The 18,654-nt window shown below is 40.4% G+C and overlaps 2 protein-coding genes across 2 annotated transcripts in view; one reads left to right on the top strand and one right to left on the bottom strand.

Moving 5' to 3' along the window:
* Positions 1-5,831, top strand: part of LOC306776029 (adhesion G protein-coupled receptor D2) — a gene marked incomplete at its 5' end in the record, with an annotated part of 85,179 nt that extends 79,348 nt beyond the window's left edge. Inside the window, one exon of the mRNA XM_079266618.1 lies at positions 4,249-5,831. Within this exon, the coding sequence (XP_079122744.1) occupies positions 4,249-4,386 (138 nt within the window). The 3' untranslated portion in view covers positions 4,387-5,831. The remainder of the gene's footprint in view (positions 1-4,248) is intronic.
* A 1,469-nt stretch (positions 5,832-7,300) lies between these two features.
* Positions 7,301-18,654, bottom strand: part of nr5a2 (nuclear receptor subfamily 5, group A, member 2) — a 66,916-nt gene continuing 55,562 nt past the window's right edge. The window contains exon 7 of the mRNA XM_079267750.1: positions 7,301-8,336. Coding sequence (XP_079123876.1) covers positions 8,089-8,336 — 248 coding nt within the window. The 3' untranslated portion in view covers positions 7,301-8,088. The remainder of the gene's footprint in view (positions 8,337-18,654) is intronic.

Below are 18,654 nucleotides of genomic sequence, written 5' to 3'. Positions count from 1 at the left end.
TTAAATTAAGTTAGGGTTCGGGTTGTGGTTGGGCATGTAGCAAACTTCAGGAATATAAAATGAATACAATGTTGTTACAAAGAAACTGATTCAGTCTATTCCCAGACCCTGAACCTTTTTACTTTTGTCGTTCCAAACACTTGGTATTAGGTCACAGATTGAAACTTACAGAGAAATACATCAAGAAGCAAGTATTTAAAGTATGTGAGGGTCCCGATTTCCTATAGCTTGCTTTTTTCTGTAAACGCACCTGTCACAAAAAGCTTTATTTTTGAGTGCAATACAGTTGTGTAATAGTCTGCAGTCTGTTCTGGGAAAAGGTGATGAGAAAAGTGATGTATGTTCTCTCAGTAATAACAGCAATTTAAGAAACTGTGAAGATTATATAGGTATGAGCAAAACTACAAGCCAAACCTGGAAATTATGTTGTGGAGGTTTTGCTGGCCACTGTTCAAGTGTTAAAGTTAAACAATAAGTAAAAGCAAATCTCCAGGTGCTGTTACTTAAAAAAAAACATAAATTGTAGTGGCACAGAGTGGCTCAAGCATAATCTGTTATTAGTTCCTCAACAAATGAAACATCAGGTGTGATAAAATATCAATACACTTGAGAATCATGATTTTATGTTTTTATGATGCTGTGTCGATATTTAATTAATAGTTCACATGAACATATTTGTGACCGTGTTAGATGTTGCAGGGACTGTGATACATTTAAATCCAGATCCTACTATTTTGACGGCATTACAACTTTCTTTTGCTCCGATTTTACATGTAGCATATGCGATATGTTCTTTACACTGTGAAAAAATCGCAATATATATCGTAATATTTCGAAATATATTGAATCGTAACAACTGTGTCGTATCGAATGAACAGATTAATACACAGCCCTGCATGTAGCTACTAGATTGTCCCTCCACTTCTTGCTGCAATTGAATTGTTTTTTTCATATTGTCTGTATACTTCCAAAAATATAATGTTTTTTTCTTATAAACATATAGTGTTTACCGGGATTGTGCAGCGGATTAAGGTTGTCATGTTATTACAGACGCTCTTCTTTCTTTGACGTTCCCGTAGAGCTCTCTTTTTGACACTGTCGAAGCAAAGGTCAAGATTTCACGTGCAGTCAAGCGTTCACCTTCGCCACTTGGCTGAGGTCTGGCAAGATTAATTCTTTGTGTCATCTCTCGACAGTATGTGCCAGGTTCATTTTCCCCACAATGGAGCCAAACAAACAGAGGAGAAAAGTGTGTGCCTGAAAGTGTGTGTGTGTGTGTTTGTATGTGTTTTTAAAAGACATTGGCGCAACCGTTTTAACAGGGCGACTGTTTGAATTAGATGTTCGAACCCCCCGCTTGCTAAATGGATTTCTGAAGTGGCTGTAGTTGGAGGCTTTCAATCGGATGCAACCTTGAGTCCTTTTTTATGTGAGCTGTGTAGGATTTAAGTGCTGGTATAACATGAGCACGACTGAATGAACGCTCCTCATTTTTTTAAATAGAAAAATCTCCAAAGGCTCTCCCCATTGTGCAGGCAATTAATGGAATGCTGGCAGCGAGGTTCAGGTGCTTAAAAGTTGTATTTTTTCTCTCTCTCTCGCTCTCTTTTTAATGACTAATAAAGGATAATCATCGTGGAAAAAAACCATCATCATGCTGTAGGCTTTCTCTTTATGCACAATGATGTATAATGCATGCTTTGAAATGAAACGGCAGCGGCCTTCGAACCATTCCATCTCCAAACCTTAGTGTATTTGCTTTGCATGCCACAGTGAGGCTTTTGCATTACAATAGTGAGTGTTCCCATTAACAATGCTAGCCTATTAATTTGATCTTTACATTTTTAAAGTTTGTCTGTCAGGCTGCCAAACAATGGGTCCCCCAGTTGCTGCTTGGTATAAGTGATTAGAAAGTTGACTGATTGCCTCTCTGAAGGTGTGTGCTGTTTCTCTCTAGCTTCCTTGTTCTTCACTTGTGAGCCTCCACCAGTTTTACCCCTCAAAAACAGATGAGTGAACCATTTTATTCATGAATAAATGCTTTCTTCCCTTTGTTTTAGAGATAATTTCATTTCAGACAACCATTAACAGAGAGTATGGTCATATACAAGGCACAATCTAAATAAAATGCCAAGGAAGAATTTGAATTGCATTTACAGTAAGTGTGTTGTTGTGTTCAAACGTTATAATCTGATTGATGTGTTACCCTTATTGATTATTCCACCAGTTTTACCACCGTGTGGCGCTGGGTGGGTGTTCATCACATAGAAAATGGTTATGCTTCTCTCAGACCTCCTGAGCCTCCGGTCCTCCCGACACTGGACTGAATACCATTCAGCCTATTCCCGTGTTCAGTTGCACCTTTTTCTTCAATCTTGGAACACTTCCAAATGCTTTTGTTTTTTCTTGTGCCCTCAATCTCTTTCTCTTTGACTGCGCTTTGACAACGCAGGGAAACGTACAAGCACATCTCGGTAAACACGAGTGATGTGGTTCCAGAGTTTAAAAGCTTCACACATAACACTGGCAGACACAACTTGAGGCTGTTTGTGTGACGGAAAGGAAAACTTGCTAAGAAACTGACAGCACTGCATTTGTATGTGTGTGTGTAAAAAAGAAAAACTGTGTGTGTGTGTGTTCATGTTGCTTTTGGCAAGTTATTCATTTGTGTTTTTTCTTTTTTTTCTTTCTTGCTCTCTGTGTGGTTATCTTTTGAGTTGGTCGGTTTGGAGCTGATGTCCACCTTCGGGGATGCGCATAGCATGCATTTCTGAGTATTTTCACCTGAGGCTGCACTTGTTAGAGTCCGTGGATAAATGTATATACATTATTTATACAAATTCAGGGCGAGTGAAAGCAGGTTTAACACATTTACAGACAGGAGGCCAGGCACTGCAAGCCAAGCTCCAAGTGAGGATTGCTACGCTGTGCGCCGGGGATCAAGCTGGCCTCTTGCCCGGCTGTGACCAGCATCCTTAACACTATCATCAACACCTCGGCAATCGAATACTCCCTCATATCATTTGCTTCATGAAGAAAAAATGAAAAAGAATAGATGTCAAAAGTGTGGTTTGTTATTACAAATACAAGAGACATTAATACATTTCCAGAAACAATTTCAGCAGTTTCTGCTGCACTGTGATTCTTTGCAGAGACTCTTACAATCCCAGTGTTAGTACACTTATAGGACTGGCAACCTTTTAACACCTTGCTTATTTCAGAAGAACAAAATGTTCATTTTGACCTCAACATGGATGTATTGGGTATCAAACAAAACATTAGAAGACATGAATATATCAGATTGAGAGCGAGGTGGTAGCAGCAGGTTGGATCATTCAAAGGAAAATGGCTTTGTGGGGCTGTAGTTTGACAATTATTCTTCATTTCTTAGCACAGGATTGCATGTATTCTATCACAAAACTGTACCTGTTAAAAAGTCTTTTGAATCTAAAGACTTTTTTGAATGATCTAAAGTTTCGATCATTCATTAACCTTGTGTCACTTTGTGAGCAGATGTATGTTTCAGTCAATAATGGCGGTCTGATTTGTATTAACACCAACATTTGTGCTGTTGAAGGTTGAGACGGGGCGAACCGAGCTGCTCTTTAAATTTGAATTGCTTTTGATATAAAATTGTTAAAAAGCAAGCTTATTAAAGACTTCAATTGAAGACTGTAATTCAGGTTAATATTTTCACCCTGGTTAATAAGGTGGTAAATATTTCGCTATTTCATCAATTTAAAAAGACTTGTTTAGTTATATAATGTAACTGAAGCAGTTTGATAACAAGAGCCAAACAAAAGATTCAAAGAGTCACAAGCAGTAAAGGTCTTTGTCATACGAAGTACGACAGGCTATGCCTACAGAAACACTGATCGCTAGAAAATAATCTTACTGAATGCCGAAGGAAATGTAAATCAAGGTTACAGTAAACAAAAAGCAGGACACAATGTTTAAAGACATTTATGTGTCATTCAACCACAGGGGCAGTGTTTTATATGGAGGAACGTTTGGACTAGTGACCAAATTCAATGACAAAATGTGCTTTTACAAAACCTTACAGATACGATAACTAAGAATACTGTATTCTGTAATTTAACTTTCTCCTAAAACAAAGTGGAAAATGTTCCCGCCCTCCCCTAAATCTACCAGTGAATTGTATGGCCTCAGTCTTTACTGTTATTACAGTGTAAACAGATATTGTTTTCCTAATTTGACTTGACACCACAATCCCTGTCTCCCATCCAGGAGCGTCCTCCCTCAGAGGCGGATGCCTTGCCGGCTGGTTGTAGTCTTCACGTTCCCGTGGAGCTGGAGTTTACAGCTTCCTGTTTCCCTCGCAGCCCTGCGCCTCAGAAAAGCTGTGGCCTCGTCCACGTTGACTGACCTGGATGTCGACGGTGATTGTAGTTTCATATTGTGATTCTTTTTTTCTTCTTCTTTTTTTATGAAATCAGAGTTGGTGACATTTTTTTCTTTGTATTATTCCTCCCTTTTCTTGAACAAACGTTCAGCTGATCACTGTGGAGATGCAGTGTTGCATACCTTATTTTCAGATATCTAAGAAGGGACTCATTCTTCTTTCAACTTTGCCTTTATTTTAAGATACAGTGCATGTTAATGAAAGCTAAATGCCTCAATTATTTTAATCTTAACTTAATTTTCTAAGGTTTCACTAAAGTTTGTTTGTTTTTATTTGGTTTGTATGTATGTTTTTTTCATGGTATATTCTCTTTCATGGCTTCACCTGCTGTACATTTGCTTGTGAAAGCATTACTTTAAATTGCCAAATTGTCAATGTGTGCGGCAGTACTGCAGTCTGTTACATGAACTAAGTGATGGAGCGTATATGTGACCCATTCGTGTGATATTGGATTCAGGTGGACACTTTTACCACATGCCACCCCCCCCCCCCCCCCCCTTTCACTCCACTGTCAAACTATCAATAAAGGCCAGAAATGCATGGGACAAAGAGATTAAGCAGAACAACTGATTCCTCATTTGATCTCATTCCTGCATGTTTTACTAAAATGCTATTCAAGGGATGTTGGAATAGCTTTTCATTTTTTCCCCACAAAAAAAACCACATATAATGGAACTGGACAGAGTTAGTGTGTGCAGGAAGCGAAATTCTGGTGTTATAAGCATAATAATTATTTATTGAAGTATGAGGAAAAAATCATTTCGCCTCAGAGAGACACTCCCCATGACAGGGGCAGTGATAAGGGGCAACTAGAATGTCAGCAGGAGGGGCAAAGTCATGACAAGCGGGAGGAAAATAGCATTTTGATCCTTTGTGTATCCATGTGTGACATGTGACAGCATACATGAGCATGTGAATGCACAAAGGTAGTCATTGTTTAAGTCCTTGGTAAAGTATTTGTCTGTGCCGACAGTTACTCCTAAGCTACAGATTGTAAAGCAAACAGTTGAATTTCACACCATTCCCTTTAGCTTCTGACAGCTGAAGTGACAGAAATCAGTTTCTCCAAACTTTTACTAAACTTCATCTCAAGACAAGCTCCTGTCGAGGGATTGGAGCCGGACTGCAGCAGTTTCATAAACCATTCAGTAAAAAACTGGGATTTCTGCATGAAGTCATGCACTATATTAATGTGCATGACTGTATGGCCTGTGTGGGGTACAGAGTTCACCTGCATGTTAGAGGAAGTCCAAGGCAGCTGCAGAAACTGAACAGAGCATTTGAAAAAGGTGGGCGGTAAAAGATTGTCTGATCGATGAGAGTGTCAGAAAATGGAGCTCATGAACTGCTTCTTGAAATGGGGTTGTAAGGGATTTTTTTCTGTACATTAAACATGCCATTGAAAGACTTTTGATCGTTCTATGACTTACAGTAATTGACAAATGCTGACAGGTAAACAAATAAACACCGCAGGTTGTTGCTGGGAGGCAAGTGTTGGGACATTTTGAAAACAAAAACAGTAACAACTACGGTACATGTGAAAAACTTCACATGGAAATAATTTAGGGTGGCACTTTTAAGAAGAATTAAAATAAAACGAGTCAGTTTTGTTCATTTTGGACGCAATACTAGAAGTCACAGCTCACAGAGGAAAAGATGCAGTCTTTGGTATAAAAGCAAACCGGAAAGAACAATGATGATGATGATCAGGTTAAAAAGGAAAACTGATGTGGCACAAACATCTTTCACACATACTCGCTTAAATACAATACTCTCTTCAATGTACTGACTTGCATAAACATTTAAAAGACAAAGAAATTGCCGTGATTTTTTTTTCTTCCTTTTTTTGAAAGCCTATTATTTTGCTCCAGACCTGCATCACTGAACTACTTGTGGGAACAAAACAAGAACATGCTACAGTAAACAAATTTATTCTGGTGCGGACACCTCACGTCATGTAACACATGTAAAGATGGAAACCCAGAGAAGCAATAAATTATCTTCATTAATAAGCGTAACCAGTGACATACTGTACATACAAAAAGGTCAAAGCACTGTAAATGAAAAAGAAATAAAGTCTACAAAAAAGGTTGAAAGTGAAACGGAATCCTTATACAGCAATGCTTAAGAAACAAATGTTTGAATGCCAGCAGACACAGATAGAAATTAATATTTTAAGTGTGATTCCTTTTTGATTTTCGTGTCTCACGACATAATTTAAGTACTGCTAAAAACAAATAAAAAATAAAACACTGTACACACACCAAAGCAAACCAGAGGGATCTTTTTTTCATTTCGTTGTTTTCATTTTTTAGGAAATCATTTATTTGCAATTTATGCTTAATTCATCACAGTTCTCTCCCATATGACCATATTAATGTAAACACCTGTTGAATTATTCTTTTTTTAATTTTTACAACATTAATACTTTATATATATATTTGTACATATTTTCATTCACATCTGCACGGTTATCTAGCATGGTAATGAAATAAGGCAAGACTCACATAACTGTGACATCAAAAATCTTCTTTTTTTTCTCTCTTATAATACTGATTATTAAGGTTTTTGTAATTTACTTCTTCTGTTCTGCAGCAAGCTTTGGTCTTTCCGGACGAAGGCAGGGTCGATCCTTCTCCGTCTCCAGAATCACACTTTGTTTGAAATAATAAAACAGGAGGGTTTGTTTTTGTTTTTGCAGGAAAGGGGGCTATCAATACAGTTGTTTCAGCTGACATTTTTTATTGAATTTATTTAACACTGGTCTTTCTGAGGTACATAGTTTAAGATGATTCGGGGTGGTGGAATAAGAAAGGGGAACCACAGGGTGACCATGAGGAGCAAATGACTACCATGAGAAAAAAAAAACATCTTCGTATTTTTCTTCTTATCGGCCTATTTATCATTTTGTTCATTCAAGGATGTTCCTCTTTTGGACGTTTATTTTGAAACCGTCGATTGACCCTTCTAAATCAGATCGAGCTGCCGTGGCAGGCGTCTTATGTGAGTTCAAGGAACAGATGTGACGGGAGGTGAGAGTCCCCGGCCTGGTTGACTGCTTTTCCGTTTGTCTTCACAGTACCAACGAAAGCTAAAAGCCGGTTTCAAAGTAGTCTCAAAGCTGTGTGAAAGATGGCCCGGGTTACTCACTTTCCTTTCTCAGCACAAAAAGCCTCTCACAATGTCACCAGCTCTAAAACACTCAAGGGTTGTTAATTCTTTAAGTTGCAGCCCGCCAGTCTTGATAGTCTGTGCTCGTACAGACGATTAGATCCCATCTCGTGCCAAATGCAGTGTTTGTTTCAAGTGTTTCTTTTTTCTTTTTTCCTTTCAGTATTGTCTTTTTCTGTGTGGTTGAGGAGATGTAGCTGTTCTTTCAGACTTTTTATTTTTATTTTTAGAATGAAGGGATCCATATGCTGTGTGTGTGTGTGCATATGATCTGTCTCTACGCATGTGTTTGTCCAGATCCATACTCCAACTTGTAACTTAAAGATCAAAATGAGCTTAATGCAGTCAAGAGTTGCTAACACTCTCTGCTCTCCGTCCACCAGGTCATCACTCAGTCAAATCTGAGCCGGAGGTTTAGTCATTAGGAGTTTTTGGGCTGCAACACAACTTTCAGGATGTCTGCTCAGCTGCATTATGGGCAGCGCAGTCCCCTCCTAAGCTCTCTTGGCGTGAAGCATTTCAATGAGCAGGTTGTTGCAGGGCACGTCGCCGTTCAGGTGTTTGTAGTAAAGGTATTCTTCGGCCTGCAGGCTGATGGCTCGGATCTCTGGCAGCCGGAGGAGCAGCTGGCCAAACTTGTCCGTTTGCTGCGGGTAGTTACACATGACGTAGTCCAGCAGCGCTGCGTTGACCTGCTCCTGGACACTTTCTACCAGGTGGAAGTTCTCCAGGTTCTTCACATCTACGGGAGCAAGCAAATCAAGAGGTTAGATAAGATTACCTTGAAGCAATCTCTGTAAGTGCTGTTGAGAAGTATAAGGATAACGTTATTACAAATAATAACACAGCCTAAACATAGACATAATGGCCAAGAATTACAAGCCATCGTGTCTCACACAACAGCTGATTGAGTTTCAAAAGGCAACAACAATAGAATCCAATCACCATGGTTAGATCGTGCGCATATCCAGTCCTATATTTCGGCAAGGTATAGCAAACTTTATCTGCTGCCTTCATGTCTCATGTTATTTTTGGCAGAAACTATAACTCAAGACAGTTTTATAGTGTCACAGTATCCTCATGGAGACAAATACATGGGTCATAATGGTTCATATTTCAAAGAAAAGGTTGGAATAATTAGTATTCTCAGGGGACAGTGCTACAATGTGACATGTTTTTTTTTTTTTAAGGACTTCAAAATGAACCGCATGACGAAATATCCCTCAGTCCACTTTTTGTCTCCCTGTGAATCATCTCTTGAGACTAAAGAGAGGTAAAGGCAAAAAAAATGTTCCTCCACCCAAGAGATTTATTCCCCAGGAGTCAATGAATTATGTAGGGCAGAGTTACAGTCATATTAGTACCAGAGCTGCTCCTCAACCTCATGTCTTCACCTCGTCTTTCATATCGTAACAAAACAGAATGTGTTGTAAAAAAAAAAGATATTTACTGTTTTAAAAAGCATCAATCTTGTGCGAAACAGTAATCACTTAAACAGCAGGGTGCAATAAAAGCGCGGGAATTCATAATAGTGGGATGTCTTTTTTTCACTGTTAATTCCTTTTTAAAAATACATTTTGCATCTTTCCAAAATATTACCTTCACGCGCAGCTATAAGCTCTTTTCCTTGACAATAATAAGCTCACTGGGGGTTTGAACAGATTATTGCAAGACAAGACAAAAAAATTCCTAAATGGATAATGGCGAACAAAAGCGCTGTGTGTACTTGTCATGATTATGAAGCGCAGTGCTGCAGAATATTTAATCAGATAGTAGCTCTGTGTGTGTATGTGTGTGTGGTATTTTATTAATCAGTTTGACCCCAGGTTGAGTGTGCTCACAGTAGGCTAATGTGGAACGACAGAGTCCCTGAGTCTAGTTGACACCTCCGGACCAACACATTCACACCAACCCTCACTAAAATATACCATCTTTAACGCTAAAGCTCTGCCTTTCTCTCAGACACACACACATACACAGACACTAATCCATGGAAATACACATCATTTTTCTCACACGGTACCCCCTTCCCACACTCACACACACACTCCATCCACCCACCCAGAGCATTAGGAGGAAGGAGGGGGAGATAAATCAGCAGCTAATGAGGTCTAGAGAATGAGAAGCAGGTCCTTGAAGGCACTTCCATCTATGATGCACTCTACCATGCTATTACAATATGTATGTGAGTGTGTGTGTGTGTGTGTGTGTGTGTGAGTGTGTCTGTTTGTTCCTGTGTTGTCTGTGTATGAGCTGGCGTGTAGCATGTGATCACCGTGACCTCTGGGTGACACGGAGGGGGCTAAATAAGGCCAAGAGAAGGGCAGGAAAAGGGGGAGGGGGTGCGGCCGGTGACAAAGAAGGCTCCAAACAAACATGGCATGTGCTTTTTCCTGCTGCCACTCAGCTGTCTGACCCCCTATCAGACTCCTGAACCGGCTTTCACGTTACCAACACCTCCGAGAAGCATTGATATAGCCTTACATAAGCTAACCCAGTAGACTGAGGGCTTTAGGCTTTAACACACAGACGTCCTACGCAGGTCAACAAGGAAAATAATGCACTTGTTCTTATCTGCACAATAAACAAAATATAGCAAAGACATGGAAATAAAAGTTTCTGAGTTGCTCAAAAAAGTAATTAAAAAATGTGGAGAACGTGTTTATGCATTTTGCTGATTTCATTCAGATTTGTTCTATCATTAACTTTCCCGAAATTCCGTATCAAAGCATAGTAGTTTGAGTCTAAACCTGGAATCAACGCACTAAATCCCCATCAGGTGTTACGTTTTTAATTGTAGAACATACAACGCCCTGGTAGTTTTTGGAATACATGAGGGATCATTTCTGCCATAAAAAGATGATCGTTTTGTTGACAGCCATGCTGTCGAACCACTGATTGATGGTAAGAAATTAAAGGGAAAACCTTCAAATGCAACGGCAAACAAAAAGTCTGAAAATTGATTATAACGGCATAATTTACAAATTTACTTTGTAGCCATGGTAATTATTTCATCCAATAAAAGTAAAAATTGTAATGTAATCTGATAGCAACAACATGACAAGGTGAGCCCAGATCACAGCAAAAAACATATGGTTTCTCAGAAAGATTTTGACTGTGTTTGTGTGTGGCACATGAGTGTGTGTTCCCATGTGGAGGAGAGTTTGATGGGTGTATGTGTGGACGTTTGAGGGGGGGGGGGACTACAGACAATTTGTACCCAACATCTCTGTCAAGCTAATTCGTGGAAAGTGAGGCAAAAAGACAGCATTTTAATTGCTAATTATTACCAGAGTCCCTTTTGAGAAAAAAAGAGGCCTTCTGAAAACGAAAGAAAAAGCACAAATGACAAGAGTTCGATACCTAGTCCCGTTTGCAAAGCCAGACAAAAGATAAATAAAAAAGACTGAGGTTGATGAGAAATGTTGCTGTATTGTGTTGCTAATCACATCAGACAAGTGGTTTGATTGTAATGTACTGATCATTCAAAGGCAGGAGAGGGGTGATGAAGGAGAGAAAAGGGTTGGGCGCAAAAAAACAATTGATCAATGATCCACAGACAGTGTCAGGTCGGAGCATTAAGTGTGCTAAGCGCCCCCCCCCCTCTCTCTCTCTCTCTTTCGCTCTCCATCTCATTGTTCAGTCACTGTGGGACCAATTATCAACTTTTTCACATAAAACAGCCACAGCTCGTTGCAGCGCCGTGTCTGAATACTCAAATGGAAACCCTGAGGTCCCGCAGAATACATTGTTTCTTTTGACGGGCGATCATGCTGAAGCCAACAACCTACACACACACACACACACACACATACACACACATCCATTCTATCAGAGAGCCCCTGAAATCACTGCTGTGCTTTTTAATTAGACACGATTTGCTCTGTGCTGTGAGTGCGCGCGTGTGTGTGCGTGTGTGTGTGTGTCCGCATGTGCTTTTACACTCTTTCACAGCCCCTTGCAAACCACCTGCTCCAGGGACACATACAACATTTAGACACACTGCACATTCACTCATGCAAATACTCGCTCCATTACTACACTATGATCTCACTGATGCCTCACAGACTGGACACTGTGGTGTGCAGAAAATAAAATAAAAAAACATCACTTGGTGTCAAAGTTCAAGCAAACATGCATCACTTTGTTTATGGCTTTAAGAAGCTAAAGCATACTGCACTGTGCAGTAAGACAGCCTGGTAAAAGATACCAGGTGGTTAAGACCTGACGCTTGAGCCAAATTGTAATAACAAGAGGGGTGAAAAAGATCAGAAAGGGCTGATTATGTGTTGTGCACATAAATGATCATTTTCTACATTTGGACTTACTCTACTTGCTTCGATTTAATCACATAAAACACCTTTTTGTGAAGACAAAAATGTTTTTGCAGTTAGGGTAAAGTCATGTTTTATGATAAAGACAAAACTCATGTGGTATAAGGCATTCGCCTGACATGTCAGACATACCTTTTTACTACCTCCACACCTCTTTTTTCCATCATGCTATTTCCTCGTCACACTATCACCTCTTTCCAATCATGTCATATTGCCCTCATGTTATACATTGCAAAATAACACCATGGTCTCTCAAAGTACACTTTTAGTGCCCCAATCAATGAACCTCAGTCACATGCTGCCAAGTCACTATGCCTTTCAAACTTCACAACATATGTTTCCTGCCTTGTCCAAAAACAACACATAAAACTCTTGGGTCATAAACAGTTATTGAGTCAAGTGCTGTCAGTAAACTTGGCCAATTAAACGTGAGTAGAAGACATGCTGGTCACTTCCTGTAAAGGCGGGAATTGGAGGCTCCTGCTCTTTCCAATAGGGACTTTCACAGGTGTGTATACGAGCCAAAATGATCAAAGCTGAAGCACCTTTTACTACGGCAGCGGTGCCTCAAAGAACGAGGAGTTGAACCCATGTCCAGGCTAAGTCCTCTTTATTGCACCCCACTGGATTGTTATCAAGTCAGCATTGTCAACTGCTACTTTATCCATTATTAATCTGCCTCACAGCTCGGCTCCAATCAGAGACAGGGCGTTGAAAGAACAGAATCCAATAACCTCTGACTCTGGGTGGGTTGACGGACAAAGTGAGCACTAAAGACGGCCAACAATAAGCTACATGTAGGGCTGCGTGTTCACTTGGAGAATTCGGCTGTGTGAGTGTGTATGAGTGTGGTGTTAAAAAAGAGGGCAGCAGGGGCAATCAAAGCAAATAAGGTTCACGGGCAAGGGGCAATGGCCGCATGGTTAACGGTATCACTTAGGCTATAATCTGAGTTACGGTGCACTGCTGGGCTTTGTATCGGAGAAAAGCAACCTCCTTTACCCCCATTTTTACCCTCAAACCACAATGAAGTCATGAAGTACGCAAACTCGCACCAACAGCTACACACACCCACATACACACACAGCAGCTCGCATCAATACTCCACTGACAGCATTTCACGTGGAAGTGTGTGTCTGTTTATTTTCCTCTACAGGAGACTCTGCTTCTCTCATCTATCTACGCTTGCCAGCAAACAAGTTCCCCTTCTCCCCGGAGATCTCAGCTTCCTTGTTTTCCTCCAAGTCCCATTGGGGAATTCCCCTTTTGTCAGATACAACGCCTCCACATTAGAGACGAATAAAAAGACAGGGGAGGGTAAACTGATGTTGATTGCTCCTTAACATTAAATGGTTGTTTTTTGAGACTGATAGAAAGGCAAAAAGGATAACTAGCATCATACATTGATAGTCCTATCACAGGATGTATCAGCTGAATGTTGATCTCTAGTAACAATGACTTGACGCACAGACAAATACTGCTACATGCTGCAAAACATGACTGTTTGTAGATGCGGGGTTAAAAGCCAGCTGTCATTGACAGAAGCGAGACGCGATAATCACTTAGATATGGGGGATAATGGTGCACACTCTCTGACAGTCTCTCCGACAGACATCCATAGAGCTTCACTCATTCGCACATTTGAAAATAGACAGAAATAGTCGCGTAAATAATGAAGAAAGAGCTAGAGGTAGAGAGAAAAGTTCTCACCTCTGCTCACCAGGCCAATCATGATGTGAAGTGGGTTGTCATTTTCAGAAATTGTCGGACACCTTATTCTGACAGAGGTTTTAGATGCTGTTTCGACCTGGCATACAGGTGCCCTAGGGCTATAATAAAGGGTTAGGCTTGGATTTACATTGAAACACCCTCATCCACATTGTTTTTAATTATTATTTTTAGACTTTTTTTCCATGTGACAAGAATGTATTTAATGTTATTGTGAAGTGGGGTTAAATGTAATATCAGCATATTTTGCATTCTGGTTATTGCTTCTCCACATCATTATATATATATATATTGTAACAACAACAACATACCCAACATATACCTTGGTGGACAGTTTTATCTGAGCCTACAGAGCAACCATTGGCCATAGTTAATTCGGACATTTCTTTTCTTCAGTATCTAATGAAGTGATAGGATCTCAGGAAGTATCCTTTGCACTCATTCACGGTTCAATCATTTAACAAAGGCCTCACTAAGTCACGTACAGTGACCCTTCATCTTGAAAAGTGACCCTTTGTTACAGCAGCATAGAGTGATATACTATAGCTACATGCCCTCAAGCTAACAGAGATCCCAGTGTCCAGAGGCCAAATATCCTCTGCGCTAACAATACATAATATCAAACTGTTTCCCAGCTCCTGGAAACCTGTGGCCACCAATGGGGACGAAACTATTGTCAGCGTGTTAGAATAAAGCATGTAGGCTCAATTTGCTCTCCGACTCATCAACCCCTCCCTCAGGGGGACCAAACGCCATGCGGCTATGAAAGAGAATTACGCAGGAACGGTCCAGTTGGGGATACATTAAGTCAAATCTTAACCTCCTCCGACAACAGTGCTATTGTTGTTAAGCTATAGGTAGTGGCCGGTTTCAGTCCTGTCGCCCAAGGACGGGTCCGGCGGGCTCGGCGGGGCGATGGAGAGAGGTCGAGAGATATTGAGAGGAAAGGAAAAGTGCCTTAGGTCCCATAAAATAAACAAGAGAAAAGGCGCTCCGAGCAGGAAGGAGACAAGCTTACCTCATTGACTATGCTGGCTGGAAGATACTGGGGGTTTATCCTGAGGTGAACGGGAAACAAATGTACATCCTGTATCAGTCCTCTGTGTAGCTGTGGTATTATGGACTTAAAGGCCTTCAACAGATGGGCACAGCCAGGGAGGATAACATCAGTGGGAATATGTATGAAAGGGATAGTTCAGACTTTTTTGACATAGGATGGTATGTGTTACTCTACTTTAATGGTGGTAATTATTTGCTGTCATATTGATAAAAAAGAAGCTGCTACAATTAGTCTATTAATCAATGAGTTGATCCCTTACCAAGCAGAATAGCCAATAGTTTCTGGTTCCAGCTTCTCACACGTCCAAGAGTTCAATGATTTTTCTGTTTTGTGGCTTAAAATATTTTGTATCTACTGGCCCCATTTGCTGCTGTTCATGTTATCAAGCTGCAGACTCACTGGGATGAAAACAATATTGCTGGGGAGAAAAGAAATCTCATTGTCTCAGCATTATGAAAATCCATTTGCCGGAGGGATACTGAGAGATTTGAATCAGCAATGAATCTGTGGTCCCTCTAGTCCCCCACCCCAACCCCTCCGTTTCTCATTGCCCCGTTCTTTAGTCCCCCTGGAGGCTGAACCAAACGCCTTTCAATGAGCTGACCTCGGACGGCACAGTGCACCCACAGGTCCCCTGCTCTTTCACCTTGCTAATGCCATCTGGATTTTACAGACAGTTAACCCCCCCTCACAAAAAACAGCTCCCAGTCACGTAGTTATATGCGGCTAATGACGCTAACACTTGACTGACTGGCGATCCAGAAGAAAAGTCACTGTTTGGTGTAATCTGAGGTAATGGAGCAGCGCAATGGAACAACATCTAATTTGAATGAATTAGAAATCAATATGGCTGTACCTGTGTGGGGGCTCTTCAGAGTCCTCTGGACTTTACCCCTCACTTTATTTGTACCTGTCAGCAACAGTAGAAGCAGCCGCAATTTGTAATGTGTGTGTGTGTGTAGTTGCTGTCTCTTTCTATCAATGCATGCGTGTGAACCTCGTTTACATTCAGTGCACTTTTGCACCCCTTGGCTAATTACACACAGGGTTTGTTTGGTGGTGGAGGGAAAGCGTTGGGGAGTGGTGGGGCATGTCAACCTTTCTTGTTTATGATAAAGTGACAGAAAATCATTGGGGGGTCAAGTACCCCCCTCCAACCCTCCATCGCCCCGAAAACTCCTGCAGCAGTACAGAAGGTGCCTCGTGTGGGAAGCCTCCCCTTTAATGAGACCATTAAAGGGCCCGTCTCCCCGTCAATAGATTCCTCTCATTCTTTCTCTGACAAATTTGAATTAATAATTCAGTGCCAAGCGCCTGGGGATGTATATTTTCAGCATGAAGGACAGTTAATCCATAGCGTCATTTTCCCCCCTCTCCCTCTCACTCCTTCCTCTCCTCTCCTGCACTCTCTCGTTTTAAATCTACCCCACTCTCTCCCTCCTCTTTTGCCTCGTTCTTGTTTGATGATGGAAGCCAGCAGGTAGAGTGCGGACTAAAGAGTGTGCAGCATGTTTTGCACACCTTCTTTTTACGTCTCTGTGTGATTTCTTTCCCCTGTCATGTGACAAGTGGAGTCAACTTAAGTGCAAATTGGGGTTTAATGTATTCAAATGTATTGGATGGCGGTGTCCGTTCTGTCCTCCACCTCGGGGCTAATGTAAGATGGCATGTTTGCACACTGCCTCGCAAAGCTGGAGTTGATTTGGAGGACTGGGGTTTCTTCTGTGCCAAATGTAAAGACTTTCAAATACACATTATAAGGGTATTAGAGGAAATGAGTAATTTTGAGGATAAACCACAAAGATACAAAGGTGTGGAGTGGTGTTTGTTGGGTGTGTGTTTGGCGCAGTTTCTAACTGCAAAAGTACAAAAAATGAAAAGAAAAAAAAACTGAACAAGAGAAATAACTACCGTAGATGAGATCCTGGATGTTTAAATTCCCTAAGGATTGATGTTTTTTTTTTACCAATCTGCGCCCAATCTGAAGAAGAAGAAGAAGAAGAAGCAGGCACAGAAGCAGAAGAAGAAGAAGAAGCAGAAGAAGAGGAAAAAGAAGAATCATTCTATTTGATCAGATCTTTGTTTGTGGGCAGTTGTAAAGTTGTTGAGTTTCCATGTGTCAGTCATCACATGAGCACTGTATGAATTTACAGGCTTACAGTGTCATGCCAACAGTCGGTATGGATATCAGTGCCAGGTGGCACTGGAGTACAACTTTATTGTCTGAATACATCCAAGAGCTGGCATGACAAATGTCTGGCTGTGCCCAGGAATATTCCTTTTCATTACACAACATTTTATTCTGATGATGATGTGTGTGTGTGTGTGTGTGTGTGTGTGTGTGTGTGTGTGTGTGTGTGTGTGTGTGTGTGAGTGTGTGTGTGTGTGCAAAAGAAGTGCTTGTGTTTAAACATGTGTTGGCTCCCTGACCCTTATTTCCAACACTTGCAAGCAGCTCCGGTTTTTATAATACAATACAAGGATTAGCTGTGCTTAACATGTATGTCTCGTTGTGTTTACAGTAGACTCACAGGGCTTTGTTGCTTAAAATATCCTTCAGCACAAGAACGAAGAGACAAGAAAGGAGCTGCGATGGTTCAGGAGTGGGGGTCACAAAGAGGGTGGGGGCTCAAAGTAGAGAGAGAGAGAGAGAGAGAGAGAGAGAGAGAGAGAGGCCGGGAGGACAAGAGACAGCGAGCACCTGTTAGATCATCTGTGCTTTACAACGTTTAATCACTGTCTCTGGTTACACATGCACATACACATCACCTTAAAGCTCTGCTGTTCTCTGCCCTGCCAGAAGTATCTCGTAACCACATTGTCCAAAGACAAGCACGCATACACAGAAGCTCAAAGAGCAAAGGGAAGAGGGTGTATAATCGTATAGCAGCCACCTGACCACCGTATAGCTTACCACCACCAGTTTAAACACATGCCTCTGCACCATACACATTCAAACAGGAACACAATAGCTGACGACCAATATGCCAGACATTTCTGTGATGCCAGTGAGCTCTATTTGTGATATCAGGGCGGTAGGTGAATGTAGAGGATTATTTTTACTTCTACTGTAATCGTCCGCCTTTTATTTTATTTTTTTCACGTGTAGGCTTATAAGCTTGCAAGGGTAAAGTCAGTCAGAATGTCAGTGAAAATGGAAAGTTTCATTCTAAAAACAAGAACATTTTTTAAAATAGAAAGGGAGGAATTTGATTTACAGTAGTATTCTGAATGGGCACGAAGTCTTTTCATATAAGTTTGTGTGTCTTTCTTTTTATTCTGCTCAACCAGTAGGCTACACCTCTGAGTTTATTTCATTCCTTTGTCTTTTACATTACTGTAGTAATGATTGTCCAATGAGTAACACTAACGACACCTCATGAACTATAGGGGCCATAAATGCTGTGTCATAAAGATGTGTCTTTGCTGCGGAAACGACAGTCGCAGCACTAATTCTGTTGCTCCTACTGATTGACGGAGTGAAGCCATTCACATTTACAACTTAACAAATGATTGACAAAGTGTGTGTGTAAAGCTGGAGGTCCATCTGATTAAATATTTTATTTTTTGGACATTTGACCTGTGATACGCTTAAAGACTGTCTTAAGCCTATCAATATATATATATATATATATATATATATATATATATATATATATATATATATATATATATATATATATATATATATATATATATATATATATATATATATATATATATATATATATATATATATATATATATGTATGTGTTTGTCAGGGGATGAAAGTAAAGAAAATACACTTACTCACGTTACAGCAAAAAAGTCATTATTTTGTGTACTTCTACTTTTTTGAGTAATTATTTTTAAATTGGTAATTTTACTTTTACGAAAGTAGCCTACTATTCATTACAAATATTGTACTTCCATACATTTCGAGTCGCATCTGTTACAG

Source organism: Melanostigma gelatinosum (assembly GCF_949748355.1).
Source record: "Melanostigma gelatinosum genome assembly, chromosome: 4".
Classification (NCBI taxonomy): Eukaryota; Metazoa; Chordata; class Actinopteri; order Perciformes; family Zoarcidae; genus Melanostigma; species Melanostigma gelatinosum.
The sequence above is the reverse complement of the archived record's forward strand: the minus strand, read 5'-3'. Positions and strand labels throughout refer to the sequence as shown.